A 20,232-nucleotide genomic window follows, 5' to 3' on the forward strand; every position below is an offset into this window, starting at 1 on the left:
GTGGAGAGCAGGGCAGCCTTTCAATCAGAGGGTCGGCGGTTTGATCCCTGGCTCATGTCCTTGAGCAAGACACTTAACCCCAAAAAATTGCTCCCTATGGTGTGTAGATAGATACTGAATTGTAAGTCGCTTTGGATAAAAGCGTCTGCTAAATGACTGTAATGTAATGGATTAGATCAGGATTGTCAAAGTAATTCATTTGGCACTCATACACTGTGTATAAGGTGCTTTTAAAAATGTCTCCGCATTACAGATGATAAGTAAAAACATGGCTCTGCTGCAAAGCTCAACTGTGCTGTTGTTTTTGGCCGTCTCTGTGTCAGGTAAGTTCCTCAATCACAAAATGTTTATACCTGAGTGCATAATAATAGGTATGAAATCCTGCTCAAAATGTAGAACCACGTTGAAAGGGGCATTTACAGAACACTGGCTGACGTCAGGGTGAAAAAAAAGGAATTGTATACTTATCCTATATCAAGAGTAATGGATATACTAAAACTCTGCCAACGTGGCTTTGAGACTGCCCCCAACCTCTCTTTAAGAGTATCAAGAGCACAGAGCATTAAACATGAAATCAATCTGACATATTTTGTAAACGAAAAGAACTCACAGGACACCTGTTCTCACTGTCTTCAGAGACATTTGCACAGAGAATTATTGGGGGACAGGAGGTCGAGCCCTACTCTATCAAATATCAGGCATCCTTGCAGACCTCCGCTGGACAGCACTACTGTGGAGGAACCTTGGTGCACCCTCAGTGGGTGGTCTCTGCTGCCCACTGCTGGAGACCGTGAGTACTGACACCAGACAGGGACACGCTGATGTTTTTAAATCTTAAAATAGTTGAATGTTAACATACAATGAGGGAAGCATTGCTGCAGTGAAGATGTTAAATTGGCATTTTACTGTATTTTACAGTTAAAGGGTCCACACTGAATCACCTTATGTCTGTTTTTCGTCATTAGGGCAAGTCAGATGAAGGTGGTGCTGAGTGAACACAACCTGAATAGTCAGGAAGGATATGAACAGGTTTTTGACGTTTTACAGATATTTTTCAACAACTATAACTACAGGACATTCAACAACGACATCATGCTCATCAAGGCAAGCATAGGAGAGCCAGCCTGAAATATTGGGGCTCTTGACACATGCACACCCTTTCCACTCGTGTTCGTAATTGATGAATAATGTCATTGCTTGGTCAGCATATGTAAGTCTAAACTTGAATTTGTGTTACAGCTGGATAGACCAGCACAGCTGAATGCCAATGTCCAGCCAGCTGATCTGCCAGTTGATAGCCGTCCTGTAGGTTACGGTGACGTCTGCACGGTCAGCGGCTGGGGTGTGACACAGATTTACAATAACTACCTCTCTCCTACGCTACGTTCTGTGGACGTGAGCCTTATACCTTACTGCCGTTATTATTACTGGGGGATGATCACTTCAAACATGTTGTGTGCTGGATCTCGATGGGGTGGCAAAGATTCCTGCCAGGTACAGAATTTAATTTCTGTTGCATGGTCTGTGGATTGGGCGCTTGTGTTAAATGCTTTCACTGTTGCCTAACAATGTTGCATAATGTTGTCTTGAATATTACATATTGTTTTATTTGTATTGCTCCGCATGCTGTGTATTGTATGCTTCTGCGTTGCATGTTTTAATTAGTGCAGTACAATGTAGTATCATGATGCCTCGCGTAGCCGTGGTACATTTACTGTACTGTACTTAAGCACAGTTTTGATGCTATAAGCAGTCAGAAGCCAATAATACTATTTACACCAAGGAGCAATAGACAATGTGGCATTTGCACCCAGGTGTTATAGCAGGGCAAAGACAAGCAACCAGGTGTCCGTAGTCACTATTACTATGACTACTAAAGTTTTCTGCCACAAAGAGATTTTTGGCAGAAAGCCTTTCTGTTAGCTGACTTGCTAAATTAAGTAGCATATTCAACTCGGCCTGGTGTAAATAGCAGAATTGCTGCCGTGTCACCGCAGCATTACATTTTGATGCTACTTTATACCTTCTACTTCAATGCAACTCTGAGGCACATACTTTGTATGTCACTACATTTATTTGACAGCTTTAATTACTTTGCAGATTCACATTATTAACACACAATATAATCAACAAATATAGATAGATAGATAGATAGATAGATAGATACTAACTTTATTGATCCCGCGAGGGGAAATTATTTTGTTACAAGCAGCAATAGGTTACAGAGCAGCAATAGGTCACAGGTCAAAAATCTTAATATTATATAAAAAGAAAAAGAAAAATACAAGAAAAATACACGTCACAATATATACAGTTATAATATAGTAAAGATGTTATATGAAAAATGCACACTATATACACAGTGAATAGAACAGAATAATATTAAATCAACTAAATAAACAGTAGTGCAGAGGTTTAACGATTTGATTTGGCCCGAGGTGATTTATTGTACAGTCTTATAGCAGTAGGCAGGCATATGATATACTACATAAACAAAGCTCAGATTACAACACATGCAGATGGGATGTGACTTCATTCTCTGCTAAGTACGCTATTACGCCACTATATCTTTACATTGCCAATAGTTGTTTGCTGCTATATTAATGCTCTGATTGTAGTATAGAGAACCTTTCAGTAAAATAATTCTGTCACCACTGCTGTGTAGTGCATGTTGTCACCGCTAACATGATCCCTTTTTTCATTGTTGCTTGTGTCCTATTTCAGGAACAATTTTAGTTTAATTTGTTCGTCATCTCTAATTTGTCTTTGTGATCCACAGGGTGACTCTGGTGGTCCCCTTATTTGCAATGGCAAATTGGAGGGCATTGTCTCCTGGGGTATCAGCTGCGCAAACCCATACTTCCCTGGAGTCTACACCAAAGTGGGGAATTACGTCAAATGGATCGAGATGATGATCGAATATCAAACATAATGAACAATTGCCACAATCAATTTTAAAACAAACTGATTCACAACATTATAGTTTAATGGCCTATTTTGTCACAAATTACTCTCTCTGTGTTTAGTAGTAATTGTCAATATTACACACTTAGTTTAATTGCAATTCATACTGTTAGGATATGTTATATAGAGCCACGCTTATAAGTAATTTTTTGGTATTTCCAGGTTTCCGAGAAATGTGTTGATATGCTTGCAATTCATTGATTTTTCGTCCATTGTTCTGATAGAGAAATAAGACAGAGAAATAATTATTATTGTTATTATTAGTAGTATTGTAGTGGTTGTAGCACATATGTTGAAGCAGCTTAATCAATAGAGCTGGGCAATGTGGTTAAACTTATTGACAATGTTGAATTAACACCCAGCCTAATTTATTGAATTTTTTTTCAATACATACCAAAAGTCCTGGGTCCTTTTCTAAAGTTACTACAAGCACTGACTCAATGAGTAAAGCATCCACAGTGACAATAAAGATGAGTTGTTTCTCTTATGTTAAGATGATGAATCTCTTGCACCGCATCACAAGAATCAAAACAGTCAATGAATTACATTCTCACATACTGCATCCGCAGCATTATGTCTAAACAAAAGCCTTCAAGAAGACAACTGGTTCAAAATACTTTATCATGAGCACTAAAAGGCCAACAGAGTTCAAAGTAAGAGCATCCCTCATGGCAAAGAAAAAGGAACGGGCATCACCAGTAAGTCATTATTTCTTCTGATTGAATTTCATAAAGCTGTCCATGCATTTATGACATAGACAATACTTCAACATTGCTGATAGACTACTGCGTTTTTTCCCGTTGATTTATTTTGGAAACAAGTAAAAAAAACAACTGGTATCTTGTCCAAAACAATGGCTCAGCTGTTTATGTAGATTAGTTGTTCTAAAGCAGAGCTCAGAATTGCACACTGATGTGGCTTTCTGTCCATTAACACTGATCACAGCTTATCTATAATTGACTATACCAATATGTACTAATGTGGAAGTGTAACTTACCTCTTTTACTACAAGTTGTGCATACTTCACATGTTTCACCATTATTGATGGATGATAAGTGTGTACATAATCTAGCCATTGCACTACATGTATGTCTGTTTGGTACAAAAATCAATTAGCAGACGGCAAATTCGCCTTAAATTTCGACTTGAATGACCATTAAACTGCAGTTTTCCGTGTCGGATTTCGTTTCTTTCGGATTGGCCTACAAAAACACGTCATCCCAGCAGCACTCGTCGCCTGTCATTCTCGCGCATGCTCAGTAGCACGCTATTTTGTTTACCATAACACTGTCCTTGCCTGAGGTACCCGAGGACAGCCTGACACAAGCGGAGCACAGCCTTTTTGGCCCTCCGGGTGAATTATGTCTGTGAAACACGCTATTAGCCGGGGGCTCGAGTTGGGCCGGTCGGTCTTTCAGCTGGGTCTCCTCAAATCGGGTGGCCGGTTCGCAGCAAAGCTCCGAGCTGACCGTTTTCGTGTAGGCCCGTCGGCCCGCACCGTTCAGCCTCAGGCTTTCCTGCCGTCTCGGTACCGCTATTTCCGCACCTCTCTGAAGGGCCTGGCCGCCCAGCTTCAGTCCGCCGGTTTCAGGAGACGGTTTGGCGGCGGGTCCCCGCGGAACAGGGCCGTGTTTTTGGCTTTCGGTCTCGGCGTGGGGCTCATCGAACAACAGCTTGAAGATGACAGCAGGAGTGCGGCGACATGTGATGAGATCCAGGTATGCTGTTCCTCTTAAGTAACACTATACTGTGCTAAAGTAGTTTGTGAGTACTTGTAACGTTAATTTACTTGGTAAACTTCTAATCCACTACGTTTAACTGACAACAACTTTACTGTTTTTTTTTCTTGCTGATTAAGATTTTACATTCAAAACATAAGATCAAATTGTAAAAAATATACATTGTTGTTCACAAAGTTGTCCACCTGCTTTGCACTAATTGCCTACTACTGTTACTACTGGTACTACTATTACTGGTACTACTATTACTGGTACTACTAGTACTGGTACCACTATTACTGGTACTACTAGTAGTGTGATGCTTTTGAAGTCACTGCCAGTTGATGTGGTTAAGTTTGTAAACGCCTTCGATAACATCTAAAGCTTTCTTTATTTTCTCTATTTCTGTGTTAAAGCTCCAAAAACTTTATTGGACTGAAAAAAGAAAATCTTTCCACTTTACTTGGTGTTTGGGTATTGATTTAAATCCCATAATTTATCTAATACTTTTCCAAATAACGTTCAGGAGGTTTAATCCATCCTTCAACTGGCCGTAGGATGGAATGTGCACACATCTACCTTTCTGTATCTTCTTATTTTTCCTGCTAAATATTTCTCCCCATTTGCAGGCGGTGTTCAGGAAGAAAAGATTCCAGAGCCCATTCAAGCCGTGCACCTCTGGATATAAACTGGAGGATTACATTATTGGGAGTCAGATTGGGAAAGGCTCCAATGCTGCCGTGTACGAGGCTGCGGCTCGGTTTGCCCCTCAGGAGAGTAACGATGAGGGCTCCCTGGTCCAGCTGGGAGAAGATGAAGAGGAGACGACTCGGTCTCTGACATGCTGCTCGCTTAGAACCTTCCCTATGGCTATCAAGATGATGTGGAACTTTGGGGTCTGTATTCTACACTTTCTCCCCCCCCACAATGTTAGGTGTTAGGCAAACAGATGACAGGAGCAAATCGGCACTGACAGGTATTTTTTGATGCCATTTCTTTGCAGGCAGGGTCGTCAAGTGAGGCGATATTAAAATCCATGTCACAGGAGCTGGTGCCTGCAGGCCCCCTGGCCCTAAAGCTGGACAAAGAAGAAATCACTCTGGATGGGTACATGTAACACCTTCAGTGCTTTTTGTTTGTCATTCCTAGTTCTGCAAGTCTTGAACAGGGTGCAGGAAGGAATGCTGACCTGCTGTGATCTCTCTCCATGCAGACATTTTGGAGTCCTGCCCAAAAGAGTGTCGGCACACCCGAATGTGATCAGAGTCCACCGGGCTTTCACAGCGGACGTCCCGTTGCTACCAGGTGCCCAAGAAGAGTATCCAGATGTGCTGCCGGCCCGGCTTAACCCTGCTGGTTTGGGCAACAATCGCACTCTTTTCCTCGTCATGAAGAAGTAAGACCTGCCATCTTTCACCCTCTCACAGTGATTTTGTTTATTATTACTATTGCTAATTATATGCAGACCATGAACGGTATCAAATAGTGGCTTTGATTTCATGAAAGTCTTACAGGATTACATCTTTAAGAGGTGTGTGTAAGAAAACCTGAGGCTTGCAGTTGAGTAGGACTGATACGCTGTCTTCTTGTCCCGTGCTACAGCTACCCCTCCACACTGCGTCAGTACCTGGAAGTGTCCACACCGGGCCGCAGGCAGGGCTCTCTGATGGTGCTGCAGCTCCTCGAGGGGGTCGACCACCTGTGCAGACAGGGTGTTGCTCACAGGGATCTCAAATCGGACAACGTGCTGTTGGAGTTCGACTCGGGTCAGATCGACATTAAGTCATTAAGAGAACAATCCAGACATTCAATTAGAGATCTGATTCCATCAGTTCTATGTTAACATTTTAAAATTGATTTTCCATTTATGCAGATGGATGCCCTCGTTTAGTGATTACTGACTTTGGCTGCTGCCTGTCCCAGAGTGACTCTAATCTACAGCTGCCATTCAACAGCATATGGGTCAACAGAGGAGGGAATGCCTCTCTCATGGCCCCCGAGGTAGGCTTAAGTAGCTCTCCATAGAACCTTTCACAGTTTGTACACAATGGTCGATGTACAAAAGTGTGCGCATGCAGTTTGGCAACGGACGCACGGTGGAGAGCAATAGCTTGTCGAGCTATGCAAGGCCATTAACCAGCAAAGATCATTTATAATATGTTTTGAAAACACACAAAAGGAACAAACATAAGACAAAAGTTTGACACACCAAGAAAAACAACCACTTGTACAATAATACGAGTCATTACAGTTCATCGTAATATTGCTTTTCTTGAATAATCACATGTTCAATTCCTATCGTGATGCGTCTGCCCAAAGGTGGTCACTGCAGCTCCAGGGTGCGGTGTGGTGATTGACTACAGCAAGGCGGATGCCTGGGCGGTGGGGGCCATCTCCTATGAGATATTCGGCCAGCCTAACCCGTTCTATCGAGCAGTGGGACTGGAGAGCAGGAGCTACCAGGAGAAGCAGCTTCCTCCTCTGCCCTCCGCCGTTTCAGCTGATGTGCAGTTAGTGATCCGATTCCTCCTCAGGAGGAGCCCAAGCAAGGTAATATATATATATATATATATATATATATATATATATATATATATATATATATATATATATATATATACTTTATATATTTTTTTTCTATTTGCCAGAAAGTCTGTAAGAAAAAAAAAAAAGGAATATTTAACAACCAAATGCTATTCAAATAAAAATGTATTCTGATTCAGATACCGCCCTGCTTTAATGCTTCTATATGTTAATTGTCCCTCTGCAGCGCCCCAGTGCCCGTGTGGCAGCTAACATGCTACATCTTAGCCTGTGGGGACGGAAGGCCCTGGCCAACCACGACAGCGTCGGCATGAGGAAGCTGGCCGATTGGCTGCTGTGCCAGTCTGCTGTGGTTCTCCTGAAGGGCTGCGGCGGACCCAGTGGCAACATGGTGGAGGCGGAGCTTCAGAGGAGCTTCCTGTCTAACCTGGACCTGGAGGACCTGCGCACCGCTGTGGGCTTCCTCCTGTATGGGCGGGAGCAGCATCAGGCCTGCATTCTGTCTGCATAGATCCACTCCCATTCATTCAGACACACAGCTTAGGAGTCATTGATATGAATAGACTATGAAGCTGAAACTTGCTTTGATTTTCAGTTACTCATCTTTGTTTGTGATATATGCAGTATATAGTCTTGGCCTTTAAATCTAGTGTCTGTTTAGGAAAACTCCGCTGACACTGTACTCGTACACTGTTGCACGTCATCTGTGGCTGTCAGTGTATTCCAGCAGTTATTGTGAATTATGAAATGGTTGTGTTTTCTTAAATTTCTGACCTTCATTTAGAATTGTGTTTGGAGAAAGGACCTTGTTGTCTCTTCTATCTTTTCAACAGTTATTGTGAGCACCAAAGAACTAAATTGGCCCAGAGATGGACGGTACCAATGGCTGCTAGTAGTTCTTTTATGAGAGTGAATGTTTTCTTTTACAAGCTCTAATGCACTTTAGATATTTGCTGCAGTTGTTGTTCCCTGTGTGTTTGATTCAACTTGGTCTGTGTTGAGGTTTCGGACTGATAAAGGCAAAAGCAGATCATTTAAATTAGAATAAAAAGTGCATACTTTAGACTCTACTGTGTAGGGCAACATTCATTTTTACATATTCACAGGTAACATGTTTGTCCGTCAAACTGTCAGCTCAAAACTGATTGGGTGTCTGTGGCCCTAACAATCTGTTCATTTCCTATTTAAAATGCATGAAAAAACACCCCAACATGTTACTACATAGTTATTGTAATAATAATGGTAGATGCATGGATCATGCAGATTATTGAGCGACTTTAAGGATGTGATTTTGATTGTTTCTGTGGTTTGCACTTTATGTCCATGTTTGCACTTGCTCAGAGCCATTATTATGGTTTACTGGTGTTTGTTGCCAGCTTATGACTGTGTATTCTAGTAAATTATATATACAAAGAATGATGATTTGAATAATGTTTTAACCCTTCACTCTTTAACTATCATCTGTTCTCAAAACAAGGCACAGCAAGCCTACGCATTTGGCACCATGACGGGCACAATAACGATCATTCTCATGTGGACAGTGAGGGATACGATACACAGGGTGTGTAAGTTTTCATACTGAAGATGGTGAAAAATATTTTAGATACATTTCTGTTGTTTCAGAATAAAAGTACCTGTCTGAAAAGACGTATGAATGGATTGTGCAAATTCTTCTTCTTGTTTCTAGGTTTACATCTCTGAGAGTCAAGTGAATTTACATACAGTTATCAATTTTAAAAAGTCGGTGGCTAAACAATAAGATGTTTTAGCAATAGATGGGAGGGGGGGGGGGTCAGCGGTCATCTGGCAAAGGGAAGCAATAGCTCAGATATGTTGACAGGTTTTTTAGCACATTTAATGTTGAGATTAAATGTAATTTCAAGAGTATCTGGTTTATGTATCGTTAAGTATGTCAGGATAGGCAGGCGGGTTATGACATTGGGGAGAATTAGGTTTGATCACCATACTGTTGTGAGCAAGCTAACGTTTTATCTTAGCTCTGTCAAGTCTCTAGCTCTGGGCCAGTGAAAGCCGCAGATAGATGGATGGATGTCATATTATTTGTTGAAATGAGTTGGTACTAGCACACATACTGGTCATATTGTTTTATAGGTGAAAAAGATGATTGGAATTTATTTTGTTTATAGTGTTTAATAGGTGCACGAAATGACTGTACTGCACAACTTGACATGCAATGTACTACGGCGTTGTTGTTTTTTCTGCACAGCTACATCTCAAACTTAAAACTACAATTTTCACATCGGATGACATCCGAAGTATTTCAATATTATGAAGGACAAACCACCTGCAACTAATCGTTTCTTGTCAGTATTCACAAAAATATTAAGTAAAAAGAAGGTATAATAAATAACACAAAACAACTTTGCTTTACAGAAACTTTATTTAGGACAGAGCCAAACTGACATTTTAATGACTTTGACTCTGAACATACGCAAGCTGGTAATGAATAGACAATAGACACTGTTTGGAATGTGCTTAAGAACAAATTAAATCATTTATTTTGTGTTTAACTGGTGCTTTTATGTTCCTTTTAATATTCCTCTCCCTCTTCCTCTCCCTCACCCTCAATAGAGTCGACTCCAACCTCCTCGTAATCCTTCTCCAGAGCTGCCATGTCCTCTCTGGCCTCGGAGAACTCTCCCTCCTCCATACCCTCACCCACATACCAGTGAACAAAGGCACGCTTAGCGTACATCAGGTCAAACTTGTGGTCAAGCCGAGCCCAGGCCTCTGCAATAGCGGTGGTGTTGCTCAGCATGCACACGGCCCTCTGGACCTTGGCCAGGTCTCCACCAGGAACTACAGTGGGCGGCTGGTAGTTGATGCCAACCTTGAAACCAGTGGGGCACCAGTCCACGAACTGGATGGAGCGCTTGGTTTTGATGGTGGCGATGGCAGCATTCACATCTTTGGGCACCACATCACCACGATACAAAAGGCAACATGCCATGTATTTACCGTGGCGAGGGTCGCATTTCACCATCTGATTGGCTGGTTCAAAGCAGGCGTTGGTGATTTCTGACACTGAGAGCTGCTCGTGGTAAGCTTTCTCAGCGGAGATGACGGGAGCATAGGTGGCCAGAGGGAAGTGGATACGGGGATATGGCACCAAGTTGGTCTGGAACTCTGTCAGATCGACATTGAGGGCGCCATCGAAACGAAGGGAAGCAGTGATGGAGGACACGATCTGACTGATCAGCCTGTTCAGGTTGGTGTAAGTGGGACGCTCGATATCGAGGTTCCTGCGGCAGATATCGTAGATGGCCTCGTTATCCACCATGAAGGCGCAGTCAGAGTGCTCCAGGGTGGTGTGGGTGGTCAGGATGGAGTTGTAGGGCTCCACCACAGCGGTGGACACCTGGGGAGCTGGGTAGATGGAGAACTCCAGCTTGGACTTCTTGCCGTAGTCGACAGACAGACGCTCCATCAGCAGAGAGGTGAAACCAGAGCCGGTGCCACCTCCGAAGCTGTGGAAAACCAGGAAGCCCTGAAGGCCGGTGCACTGGTCCGACTGAAGGAAGCGCGGGAGAGACAGTGATTACATATGAGATACAGTTATGTCTTTTAATTAAATATTTTAAATCAAATATGGATCCTTCCTGATATCATGTTACCCACCAGTTTGCGGACCCTGTCCAGCACTATGTCGATGATCTCTTTGCCGATGGTGTAGTGTCCACGGGCGTAGTTGTTGGCAGCATCCTCCTTGCCAGTGATCAGCTGCTCAGGGTGGAACAGCTGGCGGTAGGTACCAGTGCGCACTTCATCTAAAGAGACAGATCCAATCAGAAATGAATCGAGGGTTTGACTAAATTCAATCACGACACAACTGTGTTTTCTATATTTCGTGAGTGTTTACCGATGACGGTGGGCTCCAGATCCACAAAAACAGCCCTGGGGACGTGCTTTCCAGCTCCGGTCTCACTGAAGAAGGTGTTGAAGGAGTCGTCTCCTCCTCCGATGGCTTTGTCACTTGGCATTTGTCCATCCGGCTGGATGCCATGTTCCAGGCAGTAAAGCTCCCAGCAGGCATTGCCAATCTGGACACCAGCCTGACCGACGTGGATGGAGATGCACTCACGCTGGGGGTGGGGAGAAAGAAGATTTGGATTAATAAATAAATTATAATAATAAATAATATTGAATCTTGCAGTGCTTACACAGGAAACCACAACCATTGCTGCTAATTAAAATGGAGGATTGTCTTTGAGAGAACCTTTAAATGGACGCTACAGATCAGCACAAAATGCTTTGAATAATTCTTCCCTCATTGCATTAAAGTCTTTTATTGTTACACCAGAGTCTATTATATGATATCCTGTCTGACTGGGGTTCAGTCTATAATTTGTTTCACACGAGAACATCCATTTTCTGCTGCGACATGAGACGGCCTAGGATTACAGTGGGGAGAGGATTATCTAGGTCAGACACGATGCAGAGCTGTCTCCTCAAAAAGCCACACTCCCAATAACATTTACGTGTCATTTTTCATTTCTATTTTATTTTATTCTAGAATATATACAAAATAGAGATCGGATTTTTAAAGGTGGCTTCATTTTACGTGACACAAAGACAGCCAAAGAGATTTATCGTTTCACATGAAGTAATCTCCAGAACCAGGACAGGTGAATTGATGTAACATATATTTATATAAAAGCTGTGATATAAACACTACACAAACTGGTACGTTAGTGTGAAACCAATGCTGTCTAAGACGAGTTAGACGAGTTATGTGGATTGAGGATTAGGTGTTTGTTGTGCAGGAATGCACACGTGAAACCCTCGGTTATTTTATGTTATTTTTTTGCCGTATAGCAAGAATATTCACAATGAAACGATTTATAGTCATTATGGGTTGTAGAATATGTCGGGACAATAAAGGGTACATTTGGAGAAATCTCGTAGACGACCGATTTTCCTCCCCATCTATTTTGATGTAGCTTAGACTACAATCGATAAACAATACATCTGGGAATAAAAATGTTAGAAATGATATTTAAAATCGCACTTACCATGATGGCTTGTCGCTATTATGCAATGTAATGAGACAAGTCTGAGGAGTGTTTGCGTCTGAGCTGCGCGGTGTCTGAAGCGGATCTGCTGATGCTGACGCACACGCTGCCTCTGGAGGAGGACAGGTGAAGTGCGCATGTGAACCCTCACCTTCTCCTCCTGCCGCAGTAACTGTTTCACGTCCACAACCAGAACAACCAAAGATGCTGTGGTTGAGATGCGACTTTGACCCCATATATGTTGATGATTTGGTCCAGCAGTCCAGTGCACGTTTGGTCATCTCCTGCACGGCTAATTCAGAATGTTCCGAGCTATGAAACGCTTAAGTCAGCAGCAGTCCCTGACCCTAGCAGCAGACCCTACTTGGCGCTGAGTCACATCAGATTCGCTGAGTCACATCAGATTCAGCGCCAAGTCACTCATAACTCACAGCGATGTTTTCGTTTTGGAGAAACCTAAACGTAACTCGCGCTATTGTTCACAATGGGACCGCAGCGGACTTCTTCTCTCTACGGGCCCGCCAGACTGTGGCTCTCTGCAGCGACACACGGGGTCTGTGCACAAATCCCCGCAGGGAGTGCTCGGGGAAACGTTACAATGTGCCACCGAGCGCCGAGTTTGTTGCACGGGTGTCGGGGATCCCCACCATGGCCAAGTTACCGTACCAGGAGACAGCGGACGGGCTCGATGCGGCGTTTATCGGGGTCCCAATTGATACCGGGACGTCCAACCGACCTGGAGCAAGGTGGGGGGGAGGGTTCTTTCTCTCCAGCTGCCTGTTGGCTATAATTAGCCTATAAGTGCTTGGACTATTTAGTTTATTATAAAGTTAAAGATAACAAAACACATTTCACATAACGCATACGACAGATTTAAAACAAATCCGCAAATTGCATTAAATCAAAGAACTGTGCATTCAGATGTCACAATCTTGCGTTCTTGCTCACACCAAGAGGGTGCAAACACTTTAAAAGCGCTTGGGTGCGGGGTCTAGTCAGCATGATCAGTATGCATGCACTAGTATGTTTGGCGTCAGTATAGCATAGATAAGGTGGAGGTTCGTGTAATGGCCTTATATCAGTGTCCCATTGTATGGTTGTACAATGAGGTAAACAAAAAAAAGGTTCTCATTTAAACTGCAATGATTTGTGCAATATCCAAATCAGAGACAAGTTGCTACGTATTGCTGTCAGATGAATGTAATTTGGTAAATACAAAATTCCCTTGTCAAATAAAGTGCTGAAGAAGTGTCTTAAAATTGAAATAGGGTTACTAAAAAAACTGAAATTACCTCAAAAACTGTACTTAAGTACTGTATTCGAGTAAATGTACTTTGTTAATAACAAACTGGGTCCAACTGACCACCCTCAGACAGAGAGTTTTAATGAACAGGGTCTTCACCAAGAGTCAGTGAAATGTCTTATGACACAATCTGAACTCATGAACTTCTTTCAGGAAATGCTCTCTCAACCCAAAAGTCACTGACTGGACATACTCAGAGCAGATAAGACTCCAGATAAGGACTTAGGGGTCACGCTTGACACTCAGACCGCTGAGTCGACCATGTTTTATGACTTTATCTCGGTGCTTTGTTATTGGTGCCCCCCCTCACGTCCTTTGCGTCTCTGACCCAAGACTCTAATTTGTGCTGTACACTCCTTTCACTTTGTTTATTTTATCGTTTATTTAATTTATAAAGAATTTGATCATTTGTGTGTATCCTTAATTAATTGGTTAATATCAAATCTCAAAGTTTTCCCTATTTTTCCAAAATTGGATGTTGTCCAAATTTGAATCTTCTGTTAAATTCTGTTTGTTAAACTAATGGTGGCTCATGGTGTAGGAGGGCCATCAATTTGTTGTACTAATGTATGGGTTTATAATAATTAATTAATTCACATTAATTAGTTATAATTTTTACACATCTATTAATTAATTATTCTTTTTTAAATCTGCTCCCAGCAACAACGCTACCCTGGTCAATTATGCTGATGATATAGCCCTTGTTGGTCTTCTCCTGAAGTACAATGCTGACTAGGTCGCTGTACTAAACCGAGTGAAACAAGTAATATCCTCCCAGTCGTAATAACCAGCTTGTAGAAAAACAATTTGCAGTACTTTGTCACAATTATCGATCAAACTCTATCTTTTTAAAGAGCAAATCTGCGATTTTGCGCTTTTTAATCAGGAAGCTGAGAAGCTTGAAATGGAATACTGAATGCATGGTTGAATTAATTTAATCATTTATCATACCAGACTGGCACAGCGCATTGAGTGCAAAGAGCAAATACAAGCTCTCCAAGATTGTTAGTATTGCAGAAAAGGTGATTGGCAAGTCACAGAAACAACTTTACAATACATTGGACAGAGCTGTACACAGAAAGGTTGAACACATGACTGCAGATATTCCTCACAGCCACTACACTCAGAGTTTGAGCTGCTCCCGTCTGGCCTTTGATTTAGGCTCCCAAAGGTCACCTGTGGCAGACTGTCAGACCCTGCTGCAGTAAAATGAGAGCTTTTCCAAAGCGACTCCGGTGCTTGGAACACTACCGCTTTCGTCCACAGGGTGCACCAAAATCAACACGAAATGAAAGTTCCTTAGTAGCTTTTAGTATATTTAGGTAAATCTTAATGGTGTCTCCAAATAGTACAGTCAAGTTCATTTGCTTGTGTTTTGAGTTTTAGTGGCACTTATGATGAACCTTGTTAGTACATCAAAAATAGCACACATTTAGTACATTAATAATGACTAATTATACTTAATTAAGACAATTCATTGTATTCAAAAATAACTGGGTTTTTACATGTTGTAAGATGTGCTCTCTTTTATTATTTATACAACCTGCTGCTACCTGCCCAAGTATACATTACTGTATATTGTATACTGTATTTTTGTGTGTTTTAATGGTGTTTTGTGTTAAAGTGTATTACATGTACTTTTTGGTATCCACTGAGGTGGACCTAACTCAAATCCATCTCTTATAATAACCGTCCGAAACGACCCAGTTTGCTTCACAGCACTGCCATTGAACCAGATCTTCCCTCCGCCGCTGCAGGTTTGGTCCGAGGCATATCAGAGTGGAATCTGCAATGTTGAGATCTTACAACAGTGGCACCAGGGCAGCACCTTATGAGTCCCTGATGGTGGCTGATATCGGGGACGTCAATGTGAATATGTATGACCTGAAGGACACCTGCAAACGCATCAGGGACCACTACAGAAAGATCCTGGCTACTGGCTGTATTCCTCTGACTATGGGTGAGAGAACCAAGAGGAACAAGAGGAACAAGAAGAACGTGTAATGTTTTCACAGTCGAGACAAATCGTCAGTAAATATTTTAGATTAATTAAAACATGTTCTGCAATTTAACGATTTAAATATCCCCATAAACTGAAGTTCATTTTCGTTGTTGGTGTCTGCAGGTGGCGACCACACAATCGCATATCCAATCCTACAAGCTGTTGCTGAGCGGTAAGTAGGCTTTGCTTCAGTGTCAGGGGCTACACATGATGTATTTAATCAGATTACCATTACATTGCCTGGACAAGTTTGAACATGATTTGTTTTCCTTGTTTTCATGGTGAACACACATTTTAAAAGGCAGCAACTAACAATTATTTTTATATCTATTATTTTTTTTTTTCAATTAATCTGTTTAATCGTTTAGTCTATGAAAAGAAAAATAATAGTGAAAACAGTCCAAAACAAAACAAAAATGCAGAAGTCAAATTTCATGTGTAATTAAACTATATATATATTTAGTTTGAAACTAATTCTTATATTTCATCTTGATTTTGGTCAAATATGAATAATAATGACACGCGCAATTATCTGACCATATTTAAAGACACAATACCAACTTTTGACAATGTTTGTTTTTTTATTTCCAGTAAAGTAGCAGTTTTTAACATGGCATACCCATTAAAACATCTTGAACAAAGCTAAGACCAAATTGAAATCTGAACCCTTGACATGAACTACCTCTTAACCATTTCATACACTATGTTCTCCTTGCCTCACTCAGTCTGGTCTGTAATCATTTGTCAGGCATGGCCCAGTGGGTCTGGTCCATGTGGATGCTCATGCTGACACCAGTGATGTGGTCTTGGGGGAGAAGATTGGACATGGGACTCCGTTCAGACGTTGTGTGGAGGAAGGGCTACTGGACTGCAAGAGAGTGGTCCAGATCGGCCTGCGCGGTTCAGGCTACTCTGCAGATTCATATGAATGGAACCGGGCACAGGTACCTTTGCAAGAATACTGGAGGTCTTGCAGAAAACATAAGGCAATGCCTTAGACGAAGGCCAGCATTCTGGTTTTATTACATAGACAAAGTAATAGTAAGCAGTTCATCAATGCCATTATGTGTCATCACTGGTATGGTACATAATACATGAAGCATCTTGTTGTCAAGGGAACAGAAAAAAGATATCATGATATACAGGTTCTGTCTGGAGAGTAGGGCTGATTAGAATAATACAGGGCTGTAACAAATGATTGCTCTGCTGATTGTAAAACAACAACAACCACATCCCAGTCTCCAAGATAATGTCTTCAAATGTCTTGTTTTGACTGACCACAGTCCCAAACCCAAGATATTACATTTACTAAAATATTAATGATAAAAACGCATCTGGGAACAAGCAATTGATGAATTGTTTATCAAAATAGTTGTTGGTTAATTTGCTTTCGATCACGTAATTGATGAATCGACTAAGCTTGTAGCTCTAGATTAATGTGCTGCATTAATATGACATTTTTCTTTTTTTTTTCTGCATCTGCACCAGTTTATTAACATATGAGCAGACAAGTATGATTGATCTAATAATTATCGTCTATTTAACATGAAATTAAAGACAGACAAGACCTCAAAAGCACACCCGATTATGTTTATTATATATGATAGGCAGACATTTTGACTTGTACAACCAGCTTACATTACATTACAGTCATTTAGCAGATGCTTTTATCCAAAGCAACTTACAATTCAGTATCTATCTAAACACCGTAGACGCAGCTACGGGAGCAATTTTGGGGTTAAGTGTCTTGCTCAAGGGGGATCGAACCGCCGACCCTCTGATTGAAAGGCAGCCCTGCTCTCCACTTAGCCACGGTCACCCAGCTGCCCCAAAGAGGCCGTGTGTTGTAATTGCCTTAAAAAAAAAACCCAAGTGAGATGTAGATTCTGAATGCACTGTATGTCCAAACAATGCTCCTAAAACCTGAACACTATCGGCATATCTCACATGTCTTAATCGGAAAATGCTCCATTTGGTGTTTCAAAATATCCTAATGGAATATGCTGTTGACAGTGTCTGCCTACATGACCCTTGTCAAATTTCTAATATTGTAATTTTTTAATATAATAGTGGAATATTATGTGCATGTAAACTAGTGAGCCAGTATAAACAATAGCAGGCATCAAAATTAACCTGTGTGTTTTTCCTACTGCGACATGTCTGAATGTCTTCTGTGAGAAATATTTTTTGTGCAGTCATAATGTTCTATATATGTAAAAAAAAAGAAAAAAAAAGAACGATTGTTGTTGAACAAAAACCCCTGGTTTGCATTCTGTGCAGGGTTTCCGTGTGGTCCAAGTGGAAGAGTGTTGGTTCAAATCCCTCGCACCTCTGATGGCTGAGGTCAGGGCTCAGATGGGCAGCGGTCCAGTTTACCTCAGTTTCGACATCGATGCTCTTGACCCGGGCTTTGCCCCTGGAACAGGCACACCAGAGATAGCAGGGCTTACCCCCGTACAGGTAACCATGGCGAAACAGACTTTAATCCCTCTGAACTATCTTTCATGATCTGATGACGCAACCTTGTTATATTACGATTTACTCCAGTAGTTCAAAACAAGTAGGAAGTTCTGTCTTTAACACAAGTGAATTCTCTGTGCCTATTTATCTTCTCGGCTGTATGAAAACTGAGATATTTTTGTTCTCTTGGTTGGATTTAGGGAGTTGAGATTATTCGGGGCTGCCGTGGTTTAAACCTTGTTGGGTGTGATCTTGTGGAGGTGTCTCCCCCCTACGACACCACAGGTACCTTTTTTTTTTTTTTTTTTAATTTCTCATCAAATTGGTGTATTGTATTAGTGTGACCATTATTTACAGTTGTTTTCTCAACAGGGAACACTGCACTGACTGGTGCCAACCTCCTTTTTGAAATGCTGTGCGCTCTCCCAAAAGTTAAATACTTCTGATCAGTAAAGACGTCACAGAACGGAACAGGTAGCTTGTTAATAATGAATATACAGATACTAACGCCAAATGAGCAGCTTGTCCTACTGAATGCACTATTGACGACCAATTCAAATTCATGTACACCAACGTGTAAAAAGCATCATATTCTCTTCATCTTTCACGTAAAATACTCTTTAAAAAAAAATACTCTCAGGTCCTATAGATGACATGATTATGTCACACAGTACCAACACAATTATATTAATTCTATTTTTATAGATCATGTTGACAAAACAAATTACTGAATTAAGCGCACACTAAGTTTGACTTCACTTTCAAGTGCCATGTCACATCATTTTATATCACACTGTGCCATGAAAACATTCAGAACTTAAAATGCTTGTTATGTTATGTAATGTTTCAATATTGCCTGTGGGGTGAAAGGTTTGACTAACCTGTCAACATCACAAACGAATGTGTCAATTGATTCAACTGACAAAGAACCAGATGAACCTGAACAGAAAACAAAAAATGTATTTGTGAAATTTTGGTGGAAGAAGTGCCCTGGCATCTTTGAGCTGGATGTAAAATTGCCTAAATGTGAAAGGTAGAGAATGGATGAACAAGCAAGTAGTGACTTGCTGGATGAATTTTTGAGGGATGCATGAGGAAAATGTCACGTAGATGTCCCCAGAATGGAGCCTAGTGGAGCGCCGCATATCATATTTGTCCTCTCAGATGTGTAATTAGACACAACGTAGTCCCTGTTTTGTGTTTGTGTTTATTGTCCTTGTTTTATTTGTAATTTCTGTGTATGTACATTGAGAGCAACGTAAAAAACAGAGTAAAATTCCTTGTATGCATTCACATACATGGCCAATAAAGCTGATTCTGATTCTGATTCAAGTAGGATTCAAACCAGTTTAGTGCCAGAAACCCAAGCCCAGTTTTTACGCATAATGACCTGACAAATGTCCAGCAGGGAATGAAGCGTTCTCTATTTAAACATTTTTATGGTTTTGAGTTATAGTGTGCAGAGCCTTACACCTGTGATGTGTGTACAACTTTCAAATGCAATGTTTTAATCATCCTTCATGTAAGACACTGCCTATACAATGTTTATCGGCATTACTACTAACAAGACGGATGGATATTTACCCCCCACCGAGAGGGAGAGGGTCTTCTACAAAGTGCCTGCGGGCCTCTTTTGTTACAGCATCGTGGAAATACATTTTACCGTTGACGACGTCAAATATGGATGGGGTGCCATCTGCAGGTGACTGGCTACCCATCTCTCATTTCCAAGACAGGATATTCACAAACACACACACACACACACACACACACACACACACACCAACCTTTTCAACTAACATAAAGGGCAAGTATGAATAATTCTGGATGATTTACAGAGTCTCCATCTTCTGCACCACCTCTTCCCAGACAGGCCCAATGTGGATGAATGCAGCTGAAGTAACAGTCATTGATCTTTATCAGGTATGGTCTCCTGTAGCTGTCAGGCAGCACGTTGTTAATATACTGGCTAAAGGTCAACGTGTGCTTGCTGTCAGAAAGGAAAGTTTAAGGGTTCGTAGTAAAAGTCAAAGCTGGCATGGTGATGACTGCAGCAACCACTGATGTATGGCTGGATGTCATAACGTCAACAATTGACACGTTCGTCCTTACTAGATGTTTGGTTGAAGAAATAGTAGTAGTACCCATGTAGCCACTGCGATTATTTTATTAGCTGCAAGAATTGAATGCTTCTCAGCAAATAGCACG

At 41.4% G+C, this 20,232-nt stretch overlaps 4 protein-coding genes across 4 annotated transcripts; 3 read left to right on the forward strand and 1 right to left on the reverse strand.

Annotated features, from left to right (window-relative positions):
- The first annotated feature begins 253 nt into the window (after positions 1-253).
- LOC137889370 (trypsin I-P1-like) lies at positions 254-3,385 on the forward strand. The gene is made up of 5 exons (XM_068733205.1): positions 254-323; positions 637-790; positions 966-1,104; positions 1,240-1,494; positions 2,780-3,385. The coding sequence occupies exons 1-5, from the start codon at positions 254-256 to the stop codon at positions 2,930-2,932; spliced, it is 771 nt and encodes a 256-aa protein (XP_068589306.1). The 3' UTR covers positions 2,933-3,385.
- Positions 3,386-4,244: 859 nt separating this feature from the next.
- On the forward strand, positions 4,245-8,873 carry pink1 (PTEN induced kinase 1). The gene is made up of 8 exons (XM_068733382.1): positions 4,245-4,682; positions 5,312-5,578; positions 5,686-5,789; positions 5,896-6,078; positions 6,285-6,448; positions 6,556-6,683; positions 7,002-7,232; positions 7,453-8,873. The coding sequence occupies exons 1-8, from the start codon at positions 4,326-4,328 to the stop codon at positions 7,735-7,737; spliced, it is 1,719 nt and encodes a 572-aa protein (XP_068589483.1). The 5' UTR covers positions 4,245-4,325; the 3' UTR covers positions 7,738-8,873.
- Positions 8,874-9,608: 735 nt separating this feature from the next.
- LOC137889082 (tubulin alpha chain) lies at positions 9,609-12,369 on the reverse strand. Its single transcript, XM_068732708.1, has 4 exons — positions 12,260-12,369; positions 11,107-11,329; positions 10,866-11,014; positions 9,609-10,758 (listed from the first exon to the last, which is right to left on the reverse strand). Exons 1-4 carry the CDS (start codon positions 12,260-12,262, stop codon positions 9,778-9,780), a joined length of 1,356 nt encoding a protein of 451 aa, XP_068588809.1. The 5' UTR covers positions 12,263-12,369; the 3' UTR covers positions 9,609-9,777.
- A 300-nt stretch (positions 12,370-12,669) lies between these two features.
- agmat (agmatinase (putative)) lies at positions 12,670-19,351 on the forward strand. Its single transcript, XM_068732709.1, has 7 exons — positions 12,670-13,005; positions 15,320-15,522; positions 15,688-15,736; positions 16,313-16,508; positions 17,845-18,024; positions 18,225-18,309; positions 18,397-19,351. The coding sequence occupies exons 1-7, from the start codon at positions 12,695-12,697 to the stop codon at positions 18,468-18,470; spliced, it is 1,098 nt and encodes a 365-aa protein (XP_068588810.1). The 5' UTR covers positions 12,670-12,694; the 3' UTR covers positions 18,471-19,351.
- Positions 19,352-20,232: the final 881 nt, after the last annotated feature.

Source organism: Cebidichthys violaceus, unplaced genomic scaffold (genome assembly GCF_023349555.1).
Source record: "Cebidichthys violaceus isolate CVI_PGR_0920_01 unplaced genomic scaffold, fCebVio1.0.p SCAF_6, whole genome shotgun sequence".
Lineage (NCBI taxonomy): Eukaryota > Metazoa > Chordata > Actinopteri > Perciformes > Stichaeidae > Cebidichthys > Cebidichthys violaceus.

Bases quoted from the DNA above. Each gene is read 5' to 3' on its own strand.
- LOC137889370 (XM_068733205.1), top strand. From the start codon at position 254: ATGATAAGTAAAAACATGGCTCTGCTGCAAAGCTCAACTGTGCTGTTG. The intron at 324-636 runs GTAAGTTCCTCA...CACTGTCTTCAG, and splicing joins TTTGGCCGTCTCTGTGTCAG to AGACATTTGCACAGAGAATT. The intron at 1,495-2,779 runs GTACAGAATTTA...TGTGATCCACAG, and splicing joins GTGGCAAAGATTCCTGCCAG to GGTGACTCTGGTGGTCCCCT.
- agmat (XM_068732709.1), top strand. From the start codon at position 12,695: ATGTTTTCGTTTTGGAGAAACCTAAACGTAACTCGCGCTATTGTTCAC. The intron at 16,509-17,844 runs GTACCTTTGCAA...CATTCTGTGCAG, and splicing joins ATGAATGGAACCGGGCACAG to GGTTTCCGTGTGGTCCAAGT. The intron at 18,310-18,396 runs GTACCTTTTTTT...TTTTCTCAACAG, and splicing joins TCCCCCCTACGACACCACAG to GGAACACTGCACTGACTGGT.
- LOC137889082 (XM_068732708.1), bottom strand. The intron at 11,015-11,106 runs GTAAACACTCAC...CTGTCTCTTTAG, and splicing joins TCTGGAGCCCACCGTCATCG to ATGAAGTGCGCACTGGTACC. The intron at 10,759-10,865 runs GTGGGTAACATG...CGCTTCCTTCAG, and splicing joins TGGACAGGGTCCGCAAACTG to TCGGACCAGTGCACCGGCCT.
- pink1 (XM_068733382.1), top strand. From the start codon at position 4,326: ATGTCTGTGAAACACGCTATTAGCCGGGGGCTCGAGTTGGGCCGGTCG. The intron at 4,683-5,311 runs GTATGCTGTTCC...CCCCATTTGCAG, and splicing joins CGACATGTGATGAGATCCAG to GCGGTGTTCAGGAAGAAAAG. The intron at 5,790-5,895 runs GTACATGTAACA...CTCTCCATGCAG, and splicing joins GAAGAAATCACTCTGGATGG to ACATTTTGGAGTCCTGCCCA.